We start from the raw sequence: 19829 nt of genomic DNA on the forward strand, positions 1-19829 counted from the left end.
ATTGCTCTGAAGAAGGCTGGCACCAGTGATTGGTTGATTTATTCCCCCTCACCTCCATATGTCTGTCTGTATGTCTGTCCGTCTTGTCTTTCCCAGTGTTAACACAGATGAATCACTGCCTGAAATTTTCAGATGGGCCTTTTTTCAGGATTTGGTGAATCTCCTTGTAAATAATCAGGGGAAGGATCAGTTTATACCAATGTAAGATTCACTACCTCTGAGTACTGTCCATCTGCCTGTCCTATATCCAGCTTATGACCAGTGCTGCCTGCAGTGCCTGACACTTCATTTGCTTTCTCTCTCGGAGAGAACAGGAGGAAAGGTGGGGCTTATGCTCTAAGCAGAAGTTGCTATTTGGAATTGAGTAACAAGACTTTGTTGTGCATTAAGATTAAAAATAAATTAATCTTGTTTATCTGAACAGAACCAGGATATGAAGTAAAGCTTTAGTTGCAGTTTGCATTTAAGTTTGACTTGATTCTTTTAGTGTAACATCTGGCCGCTGTGGTTTCTTCAACAGCTGGATAATATCATCCAAGAGAAAGAAAAGTGTATGTCATGGCAATGATCTACTGTTGAAGCCATCCAACAGCTTCCCCATTTTAAGACCCTTGTTTTGGTTTTTCACAATTTTACAAAACAAACTCTCTGGGCAGAAATTTTCCATCCCAGTTACCTGCCTCAGAATGTATGAATTTTTTGATGCATGTTAAATATAACAAATTTACAAAGAAACAAGGAAGCAAGCCCCCACCTTAACAACCCAATACAATTTGCATGGTATATATGTAGGAGGCACCACTTCTGCTGTCTACAAGAACATCAGCCCAAATGTGGCCAGGTTTTAAGCCTTAAAAAAAACCAGTTGCCACCACATCCTCAGCAGACAAAACAGATCTCTGAAGGATTTGGACCTAAGAGTTTCAATTAGACATTTAAAATTAGTGGAAGCTTTTCACGTTAATATCTCTGTGCCTCAGGTCCCTGCCCATGACATATGGATAATACAGTGTCTTACTTTATGAGGACATTGTGAAAATACATTCCCTTATGTTTGTGAAACATTCAGTTACTCTGATGATGCATACTGTAGGAAAGCCCATGAGTAAATTACTAATTTTGTCTGCCGAGCAGAGTGTGGCAGGTACCTAGTAAACAAGGCTTGGGGCCACACCTCGAAGAGCGCGGAGAAGATGAAATAGTGACTAGTTGCTTGCTAAGTGAGCACCGTGTATCCCGCTGTACTGGGTGAGGCCAAGGTCCTGTAGAAAAATAGCCTGTGATTATGTGATTAACAGCTCTGCCACAGTAGACAGGCAAGAAAGAGGGCTGGAGGAAGGTTGCATAGGCAGTCATAAAGCTGAGGTTCCCTAAGCCTTGTGTTCTTAATTTGCAGCTTTAAACAGTCTTGCTTTCACCTTTTTCTGTCTTCTGTGTAGTTGTCTATTATGCGGCGTGGGCATGAGGAATAATAAGCAACTGTTGCTCCTGGAAGAAGAAACAGGGTAACGCCTGGTGCCATCGGTCATCAGAGAGGAAAATTCTTGGTGAAGCCTTGAATCCAGGTATTGCATTTAGGAGCATGTGTGACCCTTGAGATAGAGGGAAGTCAGGGATGGAGAAAAAAAGCAAACCAGCCGAGGTGCCTGTTTTTCCCTTATGGCAACTGTTTGGTTTATGCTGGTTTTCTATAATAATGCTGCGTACCATTAAGCAGCAATGCCACAAACCAAGAGGCTTGCAAGTTATTTCAAAGAAGAACAAGATCATCCCATTGCTTTTTGCTGTGGGTCTTGTGGGAAGGCTTTTCCTGATTTTACTCTGGTTGCTCCCTCTCCCGGGTCCTGCCCTGTGGAAATCCTAAGCAGTACACGCATGAGACTGTCATCTTTAAGCTTGGGAAAATGATCCAGCCCAGACTCACAGGCAGAATCACCCCCAAATCCCTCTGCTTTTGTTCACTTCCTTATATTTTGGTTTTCTACCTACATGTGTTTCCTCAGGTAGAAGGAAGTCGTGCTGCCCGCAGCCCGTTACTAGTTCAGAGTTGTATGTGGGCAGTAGCATGGGAGGAGGCGGCTCTGGTTGAGTGTTTGAAGTAGAAATTGTGATCATGCCACCAATGAGCAAGCTACTGGATGGCTGGGATGCGTGCTTCAGCAGAAGTTTGCCCCTGTCACAGTACTATCAGCCGTTTCTTCTGCAGTAACTTAGTATGGGAGTAAGGGTTACGGTTCAGCAGGTGAACACACTGAGCTGTACAAGTTGAGGAAACTTGCTCATTCTCTGCCTACATCATGAGTCAAACCAAGATGCGCATTTTCTTCAAATCCCTAAACCCTAAAGCCCGTGCACAAGAGCCTCTTCTTGATGTGGTTTTCATAATTGATGTTTGGCTGTTTCACAGTTGCTTTTCCCCGTGGAGTTTCTCTTAAAAATGCCCTATATTTCTTTTTAATTTTGACTGTGCATGGCAAGTTTATATTTCAGAAAAGAAATTCAAGCATCGTTTTTTGTAAAGCTGGGATGCCATTAGGGTACTTTGGGGAGGGAACTGCTTATTATTTGTGGTGTCCCCTGAGAAGCTGATAACTGAAGTCCTACCAATATTTCTTCTTCTGCATGTGAATTTTCAGAAAGGTTTGTCAAGACAGACATTGGTCTGCCAGCACTGACTGGTTATTACAGTTGTTCAAGCATTAGGCAATTGTGTTTTAGCAAGCAACGATAGTTTCTCTCTCTCTTTTTTGTTTCGTTTTCTTTTAATAGCAAATGCCTTTCACATTCCCTGCTACTTGACTCCTCCAAAAGTAGGCATGCCTTTTAACTGGCAGCTCTCGGTATGTAACTCTGAGCTGAGATCTGTCAGCCATGTCAAAACCCTGTAGAAGAAGCTGGGGTAGCGCAGGTGGTTCTGCTTCAGCTGAGGGCCCTATGAGGGAGGAATGAGGGGACTGTCATCCCTTGGTCTTGCTTCATGCAGTGTGTGCCTGCACACAGGGGCAACCATTGGTGTGGGCATCTTTGGTCACCTCCAGGTTGTACCTACGCTTAGTGTGGATCACCACCAGTGTCCTGTCTCCCATAACCCTAGCGAGGGAAACACGGAATTGCTCTGGAGCAGGGATTTTGGAGGAAAGGGGCTGTTACCGTGGGAGGTGCTCATCTCCTCTGAAAGACAGCATTGAGCCACTCAAGCCAAGGGCTCAGACGTGGCCCGCCTAGGAGTCCACTGCGATGCATCAGTCTGTTGCCCCAACGTCTGGTTTCACACCCAAACTGCTGGGTGTTGGCTTTGTTGTGGAGTGCTGCTTTTTAAATAACCCTTACTGAGGGGTGGAAAGTGTCTAACCCATGAAGTGCCTGCATCCTCCCTCCTGCTCCCCTCCACAGAGCTCCTGAGGTGCCACAGCTTGAAGATATCCTGGGTGGCAGAAGGGGAGGTAGCGAAGATGACATCCCCCTCTGAAGATCTGGTATGTGTTAGGACGTGGGATGCGTTACTCCATTTCTGACCTCTGAAAATGACCTCATTTTCATTTCTGACCTCATGAAAACGTACTCTCTGCCCCTTTGCCTGCCAGCCAGCCCCGTTCTGAGTTAGACAGAGCACATAAGACAGGGTAGACGGCATCACCTTTCTTTCAAAAAAAGAATACAAGGCAGTACCAGTGCTTGTTTTAATTTATTCCTGCCCCTGGGTGTAATTATAACCTCTGGGTTTCAGTGTAAAGGTGGAAGGGGATGTGATTGAATGAACTTTTTTTTCAAATTGCATTAATACGTGACTTATATGAAAAACAACCACCCTCACACAGGAATGCAGGCAGTATTTGCAAGCTGCCTGTGGATTTATGAAGCGTTTGGAAACACGCTGTACATTATTTCCTGAGACCTGTTTCTCTACACAGCAATGGTGTTTGCTTATTCTGGGACAATGATGAGACATGAAGGTATTAAAAGCAAAATTTAAAAAAGGATAGAAAATGTTTATTTCAAAAGCTAATAAGGGCCCCATTTCTTAACAGAAACAAAATTACAAACCTTTCAGTACCTAGTTGGGACTTTGAGAGATCTGCCTAGAGAAAACTATTTATCATATACTTCTATATACTTCTTTTTAAAATTTTTCCCTCTTTTCTGTGAAGGCTATTTACACCAGAGCAATATCTTTACTTTTGGAGTTCATCTGCTTCCGCTGTTCCTTCTCCAGCTGAAGTCACAATACTCAGTCTGTGACATCATCGTTGGCGACGGTGACGACATGCTGTTACTAAGAGGAGTTTTCACTCCAGGTGGAGACCTCGGAGCAGCAGCAGCCAAACTCTGTCGAGAGCAGAGAGCATATTTGACTGTTCATATTTCGGGTCTTGAAGAAAGAAGGGAAGGAAAAATGCCAAAAAATCCAAGAGAGAAAAAGTGGAATACCCGTGCAGGTCTTCTGCGATTGCGCAAATTTGCAGGTGGGCATGGGTGTTAGAGACTTTACTTTCCACGGATTTCCTTTTCAAATCGGTTAACAGCAGACCAAATACTTAACTGGTAGAAAATTACTTTTAAAAAAGGAAGAGTGGGAGACAGGGGTTTAATTTAGATTCAAGTATGACTCGGATACCTGAACTGTGTCCACAAGTTTTATGGGGGTTTTTTGCTTTTGTTTTCTACTCAAACCCCCTTGCAGAAGACAAGGGAAGATGACTAATGCCCTGATCCTGCTAACGCTTACACATGTGGTTAGCTTTCAATGCATGAGTTGTCCTGCTGAAGTCAGTTAAGACAATTCATGTGCTTAAACTCAGACACAGGCCCACGTGCCTGTAGCATGAGGGTCTAGCCAGCTGCCCTAGGGAAACAGTCAGATAATGAATTTATAGAATATTTTTGAATGCAGACACTGTCTTGACCTGGAAAAGCTGAAATCCTCCAGGAAAAGCAAGCTGGCCTTATGCCTTTCCCCTTTGCTTTTATCTGCCTGATTCATCTCTTGGGTCACAGGCTTGCAGTTACTGGTTAGAAGGTGAAGCATGTCTGCGAGTGTTTGAGGGACTGTGGCTTAAGAGGTGACACAGTGAGATCATTAAAGAGCACAGGAAAAACAGAGTGGTAAAATGGTCAGTATCCCCACTGACCATATCATAGTGATACAAGTGAAAAATATATGTACATGTAAAGTCTAGTTGCTAGTGACAGGTTCACTGTTGAAACGGTATGTCCTGGTGGCCCACAAGCATGGATCGAGTAGCCGTCTCATTTAGTCTGAAGGCCGCCCCAAAGAGTAAAGGCAGCATGGAAACCCCTCAGATGCACTTGTAGCTTTATTTCCATGCTTCAGTCTCATGGCTGAATTAAGGACTCCAGGAGGACCTTGAGCAGAAAAAGGCATTGCTGTTTCCCCAAGCTAACTTCCCTGCTGGTGTGAGAGGAGTAGCACCTCCAGCTGGCTAAGTGCACTCAGAGATGTGTTTTCCAAAAGACCCTGAGCATCCTCTGCAGCCTCATCCCTCAGTGACCGATGAGCAGCCTCTGCTACAAGTGTTTTCTCTCACTTTCAGCATCCTGGGCCACCCAGGCATCTGCTTGGTTGGGGTCCAGGTTCCCTGTGAGATGAGGCTGAGTGTTACTCCTGCTTTCCCCTGGCTCCCCGCTACAGCCATGCTGAAGCATTTCTGAAGTGTAACAGATCAGGAGGGCATATATTTTTTAGGCAAGCCTTGTAGCATAACTACTGGCAGCCTGAAGAGAGTGGCTGTTTACGGGATGTCTTAGGATTTTTTGTTCGTTTGTTTGTTTGTTTTTTTATCAGGGCTGCACATGCTGTGTTGCTGTTGTGGCAATCTATATGATTTATGTCTTGCACAGTCTGACAAGTTTATTGTAGCTTGCATGTGCTGAGCTGCACGCTGTGGTTGCTGCACTGCTCATGGTTAGTACCAGGACAGCCCATGGTGCTGGTGCTGGGTTGTGAGCAAGTGCCAGGACCCAGAGGGTGCCGCGCGTGGGAGGGCCACTCAAGTGAGGTCCCTGTGTTGTCTTTGGGAGGTGGAGAGGACATGAGAACACTCGCTTGGGCTTTATCTTTTAAAACTTCTCCATGAATAGCATGTTCTTTGGAGCAGGCAGAGCAGAAAGCATGAGGGGGCAGAGAAGAAAGTGGGAGGGTCAATTCTGGGATCTATGGGTGCTGCCAGGATCCAGTTTCATATTTCTGTCTCTGCAGAGCATGGAGTAAGTTATGACTTCATTTGAACAGCTTGGAGTCTCTACCACTGAGCCTTTAAAAGACTCCACGCTCCTGGTGGAGGGCAAAATGGCAAGGAGCTGGGTGCCAGCCTCGGGCCATTCCACGCAAAATGTGGCAAGGTGTCTGCTGGGATTTTCCTGCAGCGAAGGATGGTGGCAAGAGAGGCCCAGCCTGACACAGGAGGTTTCTTGGCAGAGCTGTGAGTGGGAGTTTTAAGAGGACTTTTCCCAGGTGAAACAGCCCGTTTCCAATCCCTCTGTGGCTTATGGCCCCTTCGTCTTTCCAAGACCCCAGGAGTGAGGATGCTCCCCAGGAACATCCCCACTGTCTCTGGGGGATGCTCAGAGGGCATTGCTGTCACAGGGATCGCCCCATTACTGCAGGCTTGTGTCTTCATAGATGTCGTGGCAAGCTACTGTTGGCCTGTGTAATCAAAAGGCTGAAGTTGCAAATCATATTACAGGCTGTAATGAGGAACTTGATCGCTGTAACAAACCATCCAACTTTTATTCACATTTATTGCTATTTCTGCTATTGCCATGGAGCAAAGATCCATTTTGAAAAAAAGAACATGCCACCAGCATGATTTGATAGTGTCCTCAGGAAATCTAGGGTTGTGTTTTTCTCACATTAACTGCGCAGGCAAATTTACAATAAAAATGACTTTGCTGCAGAAGCCTTCTTTTCCCATCACCAAGCTGTCAATCAGCCTGTAATTTCTTGGTATCAGACTATGCGGAAGAGCTGGCCAAGTTATTCTCCTTACAACGTGTGCCCCTAAAACCTCCAGTGTGAGAAAATAATTTTGGATGGAAGGAAGAAGATTTCCTACTTCCTTTTTTAGGGAAATAAAAATATTTATCCTGCAATGAGATATAAGCTTTGAGGAGGGTGGAAGCAGCAGCAGAGGAGTCCAGAGTCCTCCCTTTAGCCCCAAGACAGCCTGCTTCCTCCACCCTCTCCATTTTTGGGGTACCAGAGTGGGTCAGTGTTTGTCCCCTGTTCCTGTCCCCCTGCTGAGGCTGCCAGCAGTGTTGCAGGGACAGCAAGGGGCTATCTTGATTTTTACAGCAGCACTGAGAAAGTTGCAGCTACTGCCCTTCACATCCCTGACTTTAATTTGGGCTGCCTGCGTCTTCTGGTGTTATCTTTAGAGGAACGTGCGAGAAGAACCTCTCTCCTTGTTCTGCGTCAATCGTTTTTTCCCCTTTTTGTTTTGTATGAAGAGATATTGCTCAAGCACACTGTGGAATGAAAGCCATAAAGCTATAAATTACACCTCGGCTAGGTCCACAATATGTTACCAATTACATCTGCTTTATTATTCGCGTCCGGGGGAAAACATACATCAAACCAACCCCACTCTCCAGGCAGGTTCAGTACTGTACTAGAAGGAACACCATGACTCTTCTTAATCAGTGGAAAAACAAAACACGGTTTTGGCTCACTCACATATGATGTTTGTGTCTGGGATGACAAGTTGAGTAATACTGCTGTGGTTCTCCGAGCTTGCTGCGTGCCACATGCTACGGCATTTGTGGCAACATCATCGCCCCATGGAAAGGAGAGAGGAAAGAAAGCACTTAGCACTGGGGAGGGGGTCTGAGGACCCAGTTGCAGGGACCTTGGAAATTGCTGCCAAGGAGGTTGGTGGGCGGGAGTTAATACGAACGGCAGCAGGCAGCACCAGAAATCACATTAAAGCCAGGGGTCACGTTTGCAAAGGAGAGCACACTGCGGTTTGCAGGGCTTCGTTGCTAGAGCGGGGTTAGTGGGGTTTTGTGTTGTGTGTTCCAGCAGGAGTGAGGGTTTCCCCACATGTCCTGATAGGGGTTTTCTTCTGCGTCTGCCCTGCCTGCATAAATTGGTCACTGTGGCAGGGGTGACGGTGGGGGTGTCACCCCGCCACGGTGGGGGTGTTGAAGCGTACTTCTGTGTAGCTACGTACGGTGTTTTTTTGCTCGCCACAGTGCCCCTCTCCTGAGCAGTTCCTGGGCTTTGGGCTGCTGGGAATTACCTGGAAGACGGTTGTTGGGTGTGTTTAGATGTGTTTGCTTGACCATGCTACTGAGCTTTGGAAGTGTAGAATAACATTCATATTTTTCTATATGGGTGTATGCAGTTATGCATGCCTGTGTGTATGTGTACATATGAGCTCCAGAAAATTTTCCGAAGAGCAACATAGGCTAGGGGAGTGTGGGTTTCTTTTAGGAAAGGGAGGCGAGTGTTAGACACTCTCAGATCTCCACATGAAGAAGTCATCCATGTGCCCTGCGGAGTTTGTTGTGGTTTTGTCACTGAAGCATTCATTCAGCTTTTGACTTTTTAAAGTTGAGAACAAGTCAAGGTTATGTTTGTGCTTAATAATTCAGCAACGGTGCCAGCTCAGCATATTGTCTTTTTCTTCCCTAGTCACTCTGGTTTATTAAAAAGAAACACTGACGACAGATAGAAGGGTGAAGGAGGCTGTGCCTTTCTGCTTTAACTCCCGCCGTGCGCTGACTCCTTCCCCAGGAATCCCCACAGATTTGTGCCGTTTGCGATACCTTTGCCCCAACGGTACCATCCATACCCTGGCCAGGGAAGAATGTCAGCAAGTCAGAACTTAGATGTCCGCTTCTCTGTGGACCATGTCTTTTCTTCTGAATAGGAGTATTTTCTGTTTCAGTGGAATATTACTGAGAATCCTTCAGTAAGTCTGTCTCAGTGATACTTTCTTTTCACTTTGGTTATGAGGTTGTGGGTTTCTTTGTTTGGTGGTTGTTTTTTTTTAAAAATAAAGATGTAGAAGATCATTAACTCTTCTAGAACCAAAGAAGCTTGCAGTAAAATAGGTTTTTGTCTTTTCTTGAAAAGTATAGTTATATCAGGACCTAGTTCTACCACATGCTAACATGTATGTTGCTTCATTAACGATGCCGTTCATTCCTGGGGGATCTGCTTTCCAGTGAAGGTATTGTCACTGTGAATAAGAACAGATGAACGCAGTTTTATAAATCTGGGAGAACTGAGAGCACACAGTGATGCTCACGTTGTGTAACTCCCATCTCCAGTGTCCCTGAGCACAGACCAGCATTGTGCACAATTCCCACACACAGACTTGGCAAGAAACCTGAAACATCATCTGCTGCTTCTGTCCTGGCTCCTCAACTTCGTCCATGCACCTCCATTTTGTCACGGTGTATCATCTTCTGGTCCCATCCTGGCTCTCTGCAGGCCAGAAGCTATATAGAGGTTTTATGGGAATAAACAGAGGGCTTAAGTCAGATCCACCAAACTGTTTAATGTAGGATGAGCCTGAGGATTTGAGATTTGACTTCCATAGGCAGAATACTTCTCAGTATTTGACGTGAATTCTTCCTGAGAGCTAGAAATATTCCTGGAGACAATGGGAGTAGGAGTCTCTTTAGGCAGAGGAGGTGAAAATAACATTTACATTCCTGTTATTAAAAATGAGAAGAGGGAGAGCAAGAGAGCAGGAATCTTGGTTGTTGTTAGTATAGTTCAATCAGGGGTAATGATTTATTTTAGAGCATAACATTTGTGTTGAATACATATTTCTGGAAGAACTTGATTTCTGTGTGTGTGCATGTGCTGTATCTGAAGTCTGTATCCCATTTTCCCTTCCTGTCACTGAACAACCGAAAAAACCTGGGGAAGGCATCTTGACACTGTGGTTTCACTCTGATGTTGTATTGCAGGTATGGCCTCGCATGTGCACGCTGTCTCTTCTCACACCCTTCAGTCAAGCGCCTTCTGTAGTGTGAAGAAACGGAAAGTGGAGATCATCGAAGAGCACCCACCAATGATTCAGAACAATGCCAGTGGGGCCACTGTAGCCACTGCCACCACCTCCACGGCCACCTCCAAAAACAGTGGCTCCAACAGCGAAGGAGATTACCAGCTGGTGCAACATGAGGTGCTCTGCTCCATGACCAGCACGTACGAAGTGTTAGAGTTTCTTGGCCGTGGAACCTTCGGACAAGTAGTCAAATGCTGGAAGCGTGGCACTAATGAGATCGTGGCCATCAAAATCCTAAAGAACCATCCTTTCTATGCCCAGCAAGGCCAGATTGAAGCGAGCATCCTGGCTCGTCTGAGTACAGAAAGCGCGGATGACTACAACTTTGTCCGCGCATACGAGTGCTTCCAGCACAAGAATCACACGTGCTTGGTTTTTGAAATGTTGGAGCAGAGTCTCTATGATTTCCTAAACCAAAACAAATTCAGTCCCTTGCCCCTTAAGTACATTCGACCAATACTCCAGCAGGTGGCAACTGCCCTAACGAAGCTGAAAAGCCTGGGACTGATTCATACAGACCTCAAACCAGACAACATCATGTTGGTAGACCCATCCCGACAGCCATATAGGGTCAAGGTCATAGACTTCAGTTCAGCTGTCCATGTGTCTGAAGCTGTGTGTTCCAGCTACCTTCAATCCAGATATTACAGGTGAGAGACTGGGCTCGTAACTTTACTAGGAAAAATATTTTGTCTATGGGAATTTTCCTACATTCCTGTAAAGGAATGAGAGTCATCCCTTAATGCTAAACTGGGATGGCTCTTAGAATGGCTTGTTGGTCATGGGAAAAAATGGTATCCTAACCTCTTGGAGTTTACTTGCATTGAAAGCCATTGGAAATTTGTAAATAACCATAAAATGTTGTAAAAACAGAGTTTGCCAGTTACAATTTAGAAAGCCTTTCACCTCTGTCAGTACTTTGTTCTCTCTGGGACTGTTTCCAGAAGAGGGAACATATCTGGATGTCCTGGTTTAGCCAGGATAGGGTTAAGTTTCCCCAGCAGCGGGGGGGAGCTCTAGCCGGGTTATTCAATACCATGCTGACGTCACCTCCTTCACCTCCTGGCGCCCAAGCGCGGAAGAATCGGTGAACGCGCGGGTTGTGTGGTCGCTCTCCTCACCGCTGTATCAGTACATTCTTTGTTCTGTTTATTGTTATTACTGTTATTGCTATTGTTACTGTTCTTGTTGTTGTTCGGTTTGTTGCTGTTGCACTGTTGTATTAAACCTCTCCTTATCTCAGCCCCGGGGTTTTGTATTTCACTCTCTGGCCCGTCCGGTTGGAGGGTGGAGGAGGGGCAGCGGCCGCATGGTCTCGGACCCTGGCAGGACCTAAGATACCACACTGGAGAGTCCATATTTCCTTTCCAAGTCAATGCAAGTACGTTCTTGGTTTCAGAAAGACCTTAACCTAAATCAATCCATATTTCAAATATGTACTCATACGTGAAACCAGGTACTTCACAAGAATAAGGTTGGCCCACAGGAAAACTGTATGGATGCAGAAGATGATTTGTCAAGTAGTTTTCACGCAGGCTGTGGAGCTTGCTAGAGTCAATGGGAGGATTCTGGCTGGCTCCTGTTGGCTCTGCTCCAGGTAAGCAGGCAGCCTGGCCAGGCTGGAAACACCTTTCTCCATGTGGGAAGCTGTTGGTAGGGTTGGGTGAGTATTGTCAGTAATTTGGTGTTGGACTGAGGACCTGTCGTGTACAGTCAATTCCCACTCACAGTGCTTTTAACTCTAGGCATGTTATGTGCTGGGATGGAGTTCTGACCTCTGTGTAGGTGCGTGCGAAGCTCAACGTGTGAACCAGCTACATCCTTCTTCAGTGTGTTGAACAGTTTCAGCAAAGCAGCCTCTTTTCATAACCCCTGGAAGGTCATCTGTCTTAACTCCAAGACTCAAAGTCTCTCTGTAGGTGTTCTCCTCAGACCTTCTCTTTGGTACCAGTCAGCTTCATTCAGCATCCCAAGGACTGAGAAAAGCAATTCTACTTTTACCTCAGGGGTGGGAAAATATAGGGGGGGAAAAAAAGGGAATTTGTCTTTAGATGATAACTGAATTTAGAAATGTTCAGGCCATGTTTTTGTGGTTGTAATTCTGTGAAACGGGGGCAAAGAGGGAAAATGTGATCTTTCCTGATGACTGATTTAATGCAAATCAGTCCTGGCAGCATCCACAGCTGCTCAGATGGGTTAAAGAAAAGCAGGATAGTTGCTCTGTTTGTAATAGGAAAGAAATCTGTCTTATACATCAGGAGGACTGGGGACAAAAAACAAGTATCAGTTGATAACAGACCCTTTTCCTACTTCATAAACATCACAGTGGCAAAGCCCACCTGAGCTGTGAGCTTGGGAAGAGTTAATTTTCACAGGAACTTTGACAGTGTAGCACTGCAGCAGCTGATTTTTATCTGCTTGTCCTTTGCTCTGAAGGAGGCCAGAAAAAAATCCCCAACCCTAGTTTATACCTCAGAAGAGACTTATTAAATGAAATGTTCTACCTGATGACAGTCCCATCCTCCAGGAGAGACATGTTTCTGTGGTAAATATGCAAAAGCTTTTAGGGTTGCAATTACCTGGCAGACTAGAAGAAAAAAAAGAAAAAAGATAATACAGGCGTTTTGTTGTTATCTGTGATTCTGCATTAGCAGCCTAGGTCCCTAGCTGAAAGACAGAAGGGGCAGCCAAAATGAAATATGTGACAGAAAGCAGAAATGAAAGAGGAAAATGGTTCATTCTCAGGGACAAACAAGGAATATTTTTGTGGCAGTCTCTGGGGAGGAAAAGGCTTGATAAAATTTGCTTTTTATATTTTAAATGTTATTCCTGCCCTGTCTGAAATTGCAGCTTGTTGGATAATAAGTTCTGTCTAATTCCTCCCTTGTTTTCCGTGCCTGAATTGGTGGGAGGAGGAGAAAAGGGGCAGCAGCTCACCAGGAAAAAAAAAAAAATTAAAAAAAAAAAAAAATCTTGTTAGGTGGAATTACATCAGCAGGGGGCTGCTGATGAAGCTAAATTCAAGTCGTGAGGAAAATTTTTATTCTTCTTCATTTTCTGATGGGGAAAAATACAGCACAGAGTAAAGATCCATTCCACTCCAAAGAGAAAGACCTTCCATGCTAGGGACAACACTGGGCTTTATAAAGATTTCATGTGTCTCCCATTAAATTTACACTTGTTTTGCTTACTAGAGTATAAAATACAAGGGGATGACTTCAAGAAATGGCACATTTAAGCTGAACATGAAGGAAAAGCTTCCTCAGAGTAAAACCTCTCAGACTCTAAGCAGGCATGCCAAAGAAGTGACAGAAGTCCTGTGCCCCATGCATTTAAGGAAAGACATGGCTGAGTGCTGGGGAATATAATGTAGAAGTTGGCTCTCAGCTGGAGGTTTTTTATCACGGACTTTGGAGAGCAAATTCCCAGGTTGTCCCCATATATTATTAACAACTTGCTTTTTCGTTTCCTGCTTTTTTTTTATTTGTTTGTTTAAGACTACTCTCAAGAATGTGATGGCCAAATCCTTTCAAGTGAGGAAAGTTGTGTGGGATCCTGCTCATTCTCAGAGCAATAGAAGGCCTTTCCCCTTCCTGTAAATGATAGGCCTGTTTACTTCTCCTGGAGGTGGAAGACAGAAGTGTCTTGAAACAAACTCCATGCTTGCTCTTGACCCAGATCTGCACAGCCAGCATAAGCTAAAACAGTCCCATGGCTGCTTGCAGACTTTATGTGAGCAATTTGCGGTTGCTGCCACATAACATGCTTTGAAGACAAACAGGATCCCTGAGTCCAGTTTCTTGTGAGAGGAACGGTGAGCAGACGTGGTATTGCACTGCTGGTGCAGCCTGGGGGCCCTCGCTGGGCGCCCCAACATCAGGAACATTTCTGTCCCACCAGGGGTATTTCTGTCAGGCTAAGCCAGTGCTCTCCGGAAGGATTGTGTTGGTATTGAGGTGGCAGGGTGGGACAGAAGGTATCAAAAATGGTCATCAAAATGTCTTTAGCAAAACTAGCCTCTTCCAGGCTAGATCTACCGCCATATTTGATACTGTGGAGATTTTTCTCCCTCGCTCCTGACTGTAGAGGGGCCCAGGAGAGGCAGGACACGCCAGGCTAAGGTAGGCCTTGCAGAAACCCCCCCCTTGCTGCCGAGTGTCCTGGTCTGGGAGGGCAGCACCGTCACATCCCTGTGCCTGCCCCAGGCCTCTGGCGAAGGGGATGAGACCAGCCAGAGCCTGGCGGGGTGGGGGGACAGGCACACCCTGGGCCCTGCCGCTGGCTCTGCACCGGACTTACAAAGGACGTCACAGCCGTTGTGAGAGCTTAAAGCTACTGGTCCTGAGTCCTTCACTAACGGGGAATGACCCCAGAGCAGACTGGGAACCAGGGGTAGGGTCCTCAGACCCACGAGGCCCACACTGCCACAGTCATCTCCCCCGGCCTTGATAGCGGCGCAGCTCTGGCACTGTGGCGCTCGCATCGCTGCCCCGCTCCCTGACAGTGCTGGTGGGCCGTGCAGGGGCTCTCCTGCCCCATCCTGATTTCCTCGGCCGCTCCTTGTGCTGCTGCTCCAGCCAAGTCAGAGATTTTGTCAGTACTGTGGTCAGAGTTGTCATCTAAAAGGGGGAGTGCTGTGAAGAGGATCAGCCTCCTTCCTCCCACCCATCTTCAGCCTGTGCTGCAAAACTCACTGTGCTGCAAAGCGTTTCTGCTGTGGCATCCTTAGCCGGCACGTGTAGGACCTGGCTGGTGGCTGTCCAAGCATTCCCCCTTGCTTAGGACAGTGGTCCCAGCTTGCCCCCCAGTCACCATAGTCCCTCATCTTGTCACTTATCACTTAGCTGAGTCAGCCTGATCAGTGACCCTTCATGGAGGAACATGGTGACCCAGCCGTGGTCTGGAGGTGCCTGTGTGAGGAACTGAAGCTGTCGATGGAGGCTGCTCTGCCCAGCTCACAGTGCAGGAGCGGGGCTTTGCAGCTGGGATTTTTAGCCAGACACGCTTAGGCTAGGAATGAAACCCCATTCACAGAGCAACCGATCAAAAAGCTGCGATAGCCGCTGCATCATGGCGTATCTTCATGGGATTTTATTTTTCCCTTTTCTTTTTTGTGCTGCAGTTTGAAGGGGAGATCGTTGAAGTAGTCTCTGTGATCTCCGTTTTGCAGGAGGTCAGAGGGATGAACGACCAGAGAGATCCCTTCTGGGTTGATAATCTGTGTCTGAACAGCTTCCCGGGAAAACCTGCATCCTGAGAAATGCAGGGCTCAGGCTGCAACAGACACCCCCTCTGTTAGAGCCCACATTCATGCACCCAGGTGGAAGAGGGGGTACTACCCTCTGAGAGAGGGGATGGTTAGGGTGGTGGGTAGAGCTGCAGTCCTCCCTTGCTGGAACCAGAGTGTGGGTAGGAGCTCTGGGACTCTTGGAGCAGGAGGGCTTTTCTTGGGGGCACTGCCACTGTGCTGCCTTGTCCTCTTGGCTTTTCTTTGCTGCTCAGCTGAAACAGCTGCTCTGTGTTGCACCCCAGGGATGACAGCGTTTCACTAATTAATGGCGTAATCACCTTATGAGATTTAAGTCTTTTAGAATTTGCAAAATATTGCAGATATAAAACAATGGCTGTCACCCATGCACTAGTAACAGATAAATGTAGTTTTGGTTCCTTGTTTTCAAAAGGCTTTGGTATGTGGCGTGTCTGGCTTGGGTTGAGATGTCTGCTTTGTAGGTAAGTGGCCTTTGATGAAATGTTTGGATAACAGAGAATGAAGCCGAGTATCAGTTTGAAGAGGTGTTTATCAGTCTAGTTTCAGACACTGCAAGAAAATACGCAGGCATAAAGGCCTATGCGCATGCTGTCAGCTGCCCGTATGGAGTAGATAGTGAGGCCGTGTACAGGTGTGTTTTTTAACTGGCTGTACTCGTTTCGCTGGGTGAGTGCGGGTCCTGAGGGATGCAGGGGCCTAAACTGGATTTGTCTTGCCACACGTGGACATTGTGCCGTGACAGTATCAGTCCTCTAGCCGTGCTGACAGGGAGCCAAAGCAAGGTAGATTCCAGAGCAGCATCACAACCTCTTACCCATCGTGTGACTCAGAGTATGTGTCATTCTGGCCAAAACTGCACTTTAAATGAGGCAGTAGTAACAGCAGCAAGGATAGGCTAAGCTTATTAGTTTACTCAGTGAATTGGCATCTGTTACGTCCTTGTATAACAGTGTTAGTGCATTTACATTTCAAAATCTTCTGCGATTCTGGACTTGCAAAAACATCTCTATCTCAGACTTGACTCCTTTTGCAGCTGTGGGAGCCTCATTGCTCTGCCAGTCTGTTTCAATCCTACCTGCAACATTCACTGCTTTACTGACTCTGCCTCTCCAAGGTAAAGAGCAGAATAGCTAGATGATTTGAGGAGGAAAGTTTCTTCTGAGGACTGGAGCAAAACCACCAAGTTCATTCCTGAAGTCTAAGCTCGGTTTCACTTAGTGATCATCACACCTGGTAGGTTTGCAAAACAGGCAATGCATTGCAGAAGACTTTGTGGAGGAAAGCAGACTTCAAGCTGTACTGTTTTAAGCAGTTTTTAATTTCTTTCCCAAGGACACTTGGAGTTTGGAGTTGCTTTTTTCAGAACCAAAATTCAGCATTTTTTTTTTTTTTGGCAAAACCAACACCAGGATTAATTAAATCTCAGTTTCATTGTACCCAGACCACCGAGCCTTGGAAGGGAACAGACATTCAGCTGAAAGTTTTTGGCTTTGTCCCATCTCTGTGATAGTCAGGCCAGGCTGGTTTTTGGTTTTACAAAACTCAAGCAAAGACAGCTCTTTGCCAAGTTCCTTTGTGCATAAATCACCTCAGAGCAGGGATGGTAAACCAGCACTGTGCCCATGGTGCATCCAACAGAAGATACGCACTGTATATTCCAAAATAACTCCCTTTCTGGGATGTAATTTAAAGCAGAAAAGCCTATATTTCAGCCTAAACAATCTCTCCAGACCAGAGTCTCCCCAGGGTTTTCTCTGCTGAAACCTTCTTACTGTTTCCCTAGGTGTGTTTTATTTTGCTCTGAGCAGACATGCCAGCTCCTCCTTTGTCTTGTCAAAGTTAGTGATCTGCCCCTTTCCCTGTGATGCTGCAGCATCTCCCTGCCTAGCTCCAGCACATGATGCTGGCCTCGCTCCGAGAGGAACCTGCGTTCCTCTGCAGCGTCGGAAAGGCCATCGCAGGAGAGCTTTGTTTATTTATTAACAAAGTGTATAAAATATGACCAGTTATGTGCCTCTGGGCCCAAGAATATTTGTAAGAAAGGGCTGTTCACAAGGAACCTGACAAGGAGGCTTTTCCCAGCAAAGAGAAGACATCAATAGCCTGAGGAGGGAGAGAAGTCTCGTGCTGCTTCCTTTTGGCTCATCCATGTCTGAGTGGTGGAAAATCAAATATCTCAACTGAATGCTGAGCCAGTCCCTTCTGTGCCCTTTCCCCTCTCTGAAGACAGCTCCTATATGGCAAAGACGGAGGACTGACAGTAATTATTCCTTCTGCAGATCTCAGTTTTATCTTGGTGGCTGGAAAGGAAGGTGTCCACAGGCAGGGCTCAATCCATTACGGGTGTTGTAGATCAGAGTCAAGTACATGAAAGGCAGCCAGAGGCAGGTACCAGGGTCGGGAGTGCTGGTTTTCCATCAACTGGTGCCACCCCACAGGTGAGGGGCTCTGGTCCTCACCAGTCGGCTGGAGTTGCAAAACCTCTGCCATAGTCCAATGAGGTAAAACACCACAGGGAACTGCTTGGCAGAGTCCCAATAAGCACAGATTCACAACAACAACAAATTAAATAAAAAGATTTTTAGCTGCTACGCTCATCATTAATTGTTGGAACAACCAGAGACCCTAAGAGCACCCCAAAATCTGGGCTTTGGGCCACCTGTTAACCATACCCTGTCACATTGCTTTTCCCTTGTTCATCACTGTTAGAGATACTTGCCTGAAAAAGTGCGTTTGTTCCTTTGGAGTTGCTAATTTCCAGTGGTTTCTCTTCCCTGCCTGAAGTTACAGTCTCCCTCTAGATGTGAAAAGGGGATAGGATTGCCAGTGCCACCAATGCAAGCAGCAGGATGATGGCCTCAGGTGAGGGGGTGACACCGGGAGCAGGTGAATGGCTGAAGAAAGATCCCTCTTTTAGGAAGATGTCAGTTGTGCAAAAGAGTGAGCAAAACACAGGGAAAAGAAGGTAAATGCAAGTTTGCTTCTTAAAAAAAGCATTTTTCCAAGGCAGCTTTTAAGCATGTGAGTGATCCCCAGAGAAGGAAGGGCAGCCCTCGGGATGCGGGCAGCCCCATTCACCCTCAGCGGTGCTGCCCGCAGCCTGGGCCAGTGCTGTGCGGGCAGGGAGCCGGAGCAGGAGTGGAGCCACAGTGGCACAGCTGCTGCCCAGGGCTCAGTGGTCAACCACCAGCTCTGGCACAGGTGTCCTGCCCACGCTGGGGCAGCTCACCTCACCCTTCTCCACATCAGCTCCAGAGAGACATGATTTTGGAGAACAGTGCTCCTCTTCCCCTCCACCCCCTCTACTCCATAACCTTCCCGTTTAAGCGCACCTTCCCTCTGTGCAGTCCCATGCCTGGCGCTGACCTCCCCGAAAGCAACACCTTCTGGTTTGGAAACAAATACGCTTCAAACGCAGCTGAACTGGAGTTTCTGCCAGCTTTCAAGAGGTCTTGCAGAGAGGAGGCAGTGTGCAGATACACTCGCTACCAGTTTGTGTACTACCACCTGAAGTCATCTGGGAACTCCTGACATAAGCATCCATGAACATTTTTCTTTTAAACCCAGCACTGAATCCTAAACTAATCCCTGCCTTGTCTACACTTGCTGCCAGAGGCATTTCAGTTACCCTGGGAGGACCAGTGAGAGGCTCGAAGGTCCTGGTCTCCCCACTTGCAGGTTGGCCACAGGTGTTCTTGGGTTTAGGGGTTTTTTGGTGGTTTGTTTTTCTCTTCTCCTGCTACTGTTTCTCTCACATGATCACCAAAACAAGCCTGTCACAGGATTTCCTGCTGTCTGTTTTTCTTCTCTCAAGCTTTATGAGCACAGTAAGGCCCTTTAAGGCTGCAGCGTGGTGAAATGATGTGAAAAATCAAGGTCACTCTGGTATTTACTGTACCAGGGCAGGTCTGAAATAGCTACAAATGGCTAGCTTGTTTTACTTAGAAAGAGCTATTTACCTAAGAAATCAAAACCCTCCTATTGCAGCTATTGCTGTAGCACTTCAGACTCCGTCTCTGTAGTACATAAAAGACATACTGTCTTTTGGTAAAGATACCTGTGCTCAGACCAGGGGCTGGGAAATAACTTAGCTCAGTACGGTGGCAAGCAGTTGCTCCTGCAGCCGTACTTGTGAGCGATGGTACAATTAGTAGAGCTAGAACAAGGGCCAGCTGCAATCGGGGTCCACTGTTTGCATGTATATGAAAGACATAAAGTTCGGTTTCTGCTTCTAGTTGCTTACTTCTGTGGTTTTGTGTTTGCTCTCCTTTCTCTCCTCCCACTCAAGTTGCTTCCTCGCCAAGTGCAAAGGAAACGGAGCGGGGAAAGGGTGCTCTTTTTTTCAGCTCCGATGACAGAACAGCAGCAGCTGCTCATAGGAACAGCAGTGTGGTGACTGTTATAAATGAGCTCAGACTCATTAAGATTTTAAAAACTTAACTCCAAATTTATTGTTCGAATAAAGACAAGCAAACAGCGCTGGGTGTGCCGGGAGTCTCTGCTCTACCAGGACACAC

At 46.5% G+C, this 19829-nt stretch overlaps 1 protein-coding gene across 1 annotated transcript in view; it reads left to right on the forward strand.

Moving 5' to 3' along the window:
* The window catches only part of LOC141944698 (homeodomain-interacting protein kinase 2-like), a 53813-nt gene that overhangs the window by 1744 nt on the left and 32240 nt on the right, over positions 1 to 19829 (forward strand). Inside the window, 4 exon segments of the mRNA XM_074871750.1 lie at positions 1440 to 1565; positions 3394 to 3476; positions 4214 to 4463; positions 9943 to 10693. Of these exon segments, the coding sequence (XP_074727851.1) occupies positions 3453 to 3476; positions 4214 to 4463; positions 9943 to 10693 (1025 nt within the window). The 5' untranslated portion in view covers positions 1440 to 1565; positions 3394 to 3452.

The sequence above is a fragment of the Strix uralensis genome, chromosome 5 (assembly GCF_047716275.1).
Source record: "Strix uralensis isolate ZFMK-TIS-50842 chromosome 5, bStrUra1, whole genome shotgun sequence".
NCBI classification, from domain to species: Eukaryota; Metazoa; Chordata; class Aves; order Strigiformes; family Strigidae; genus Strix; species Strix uralensis.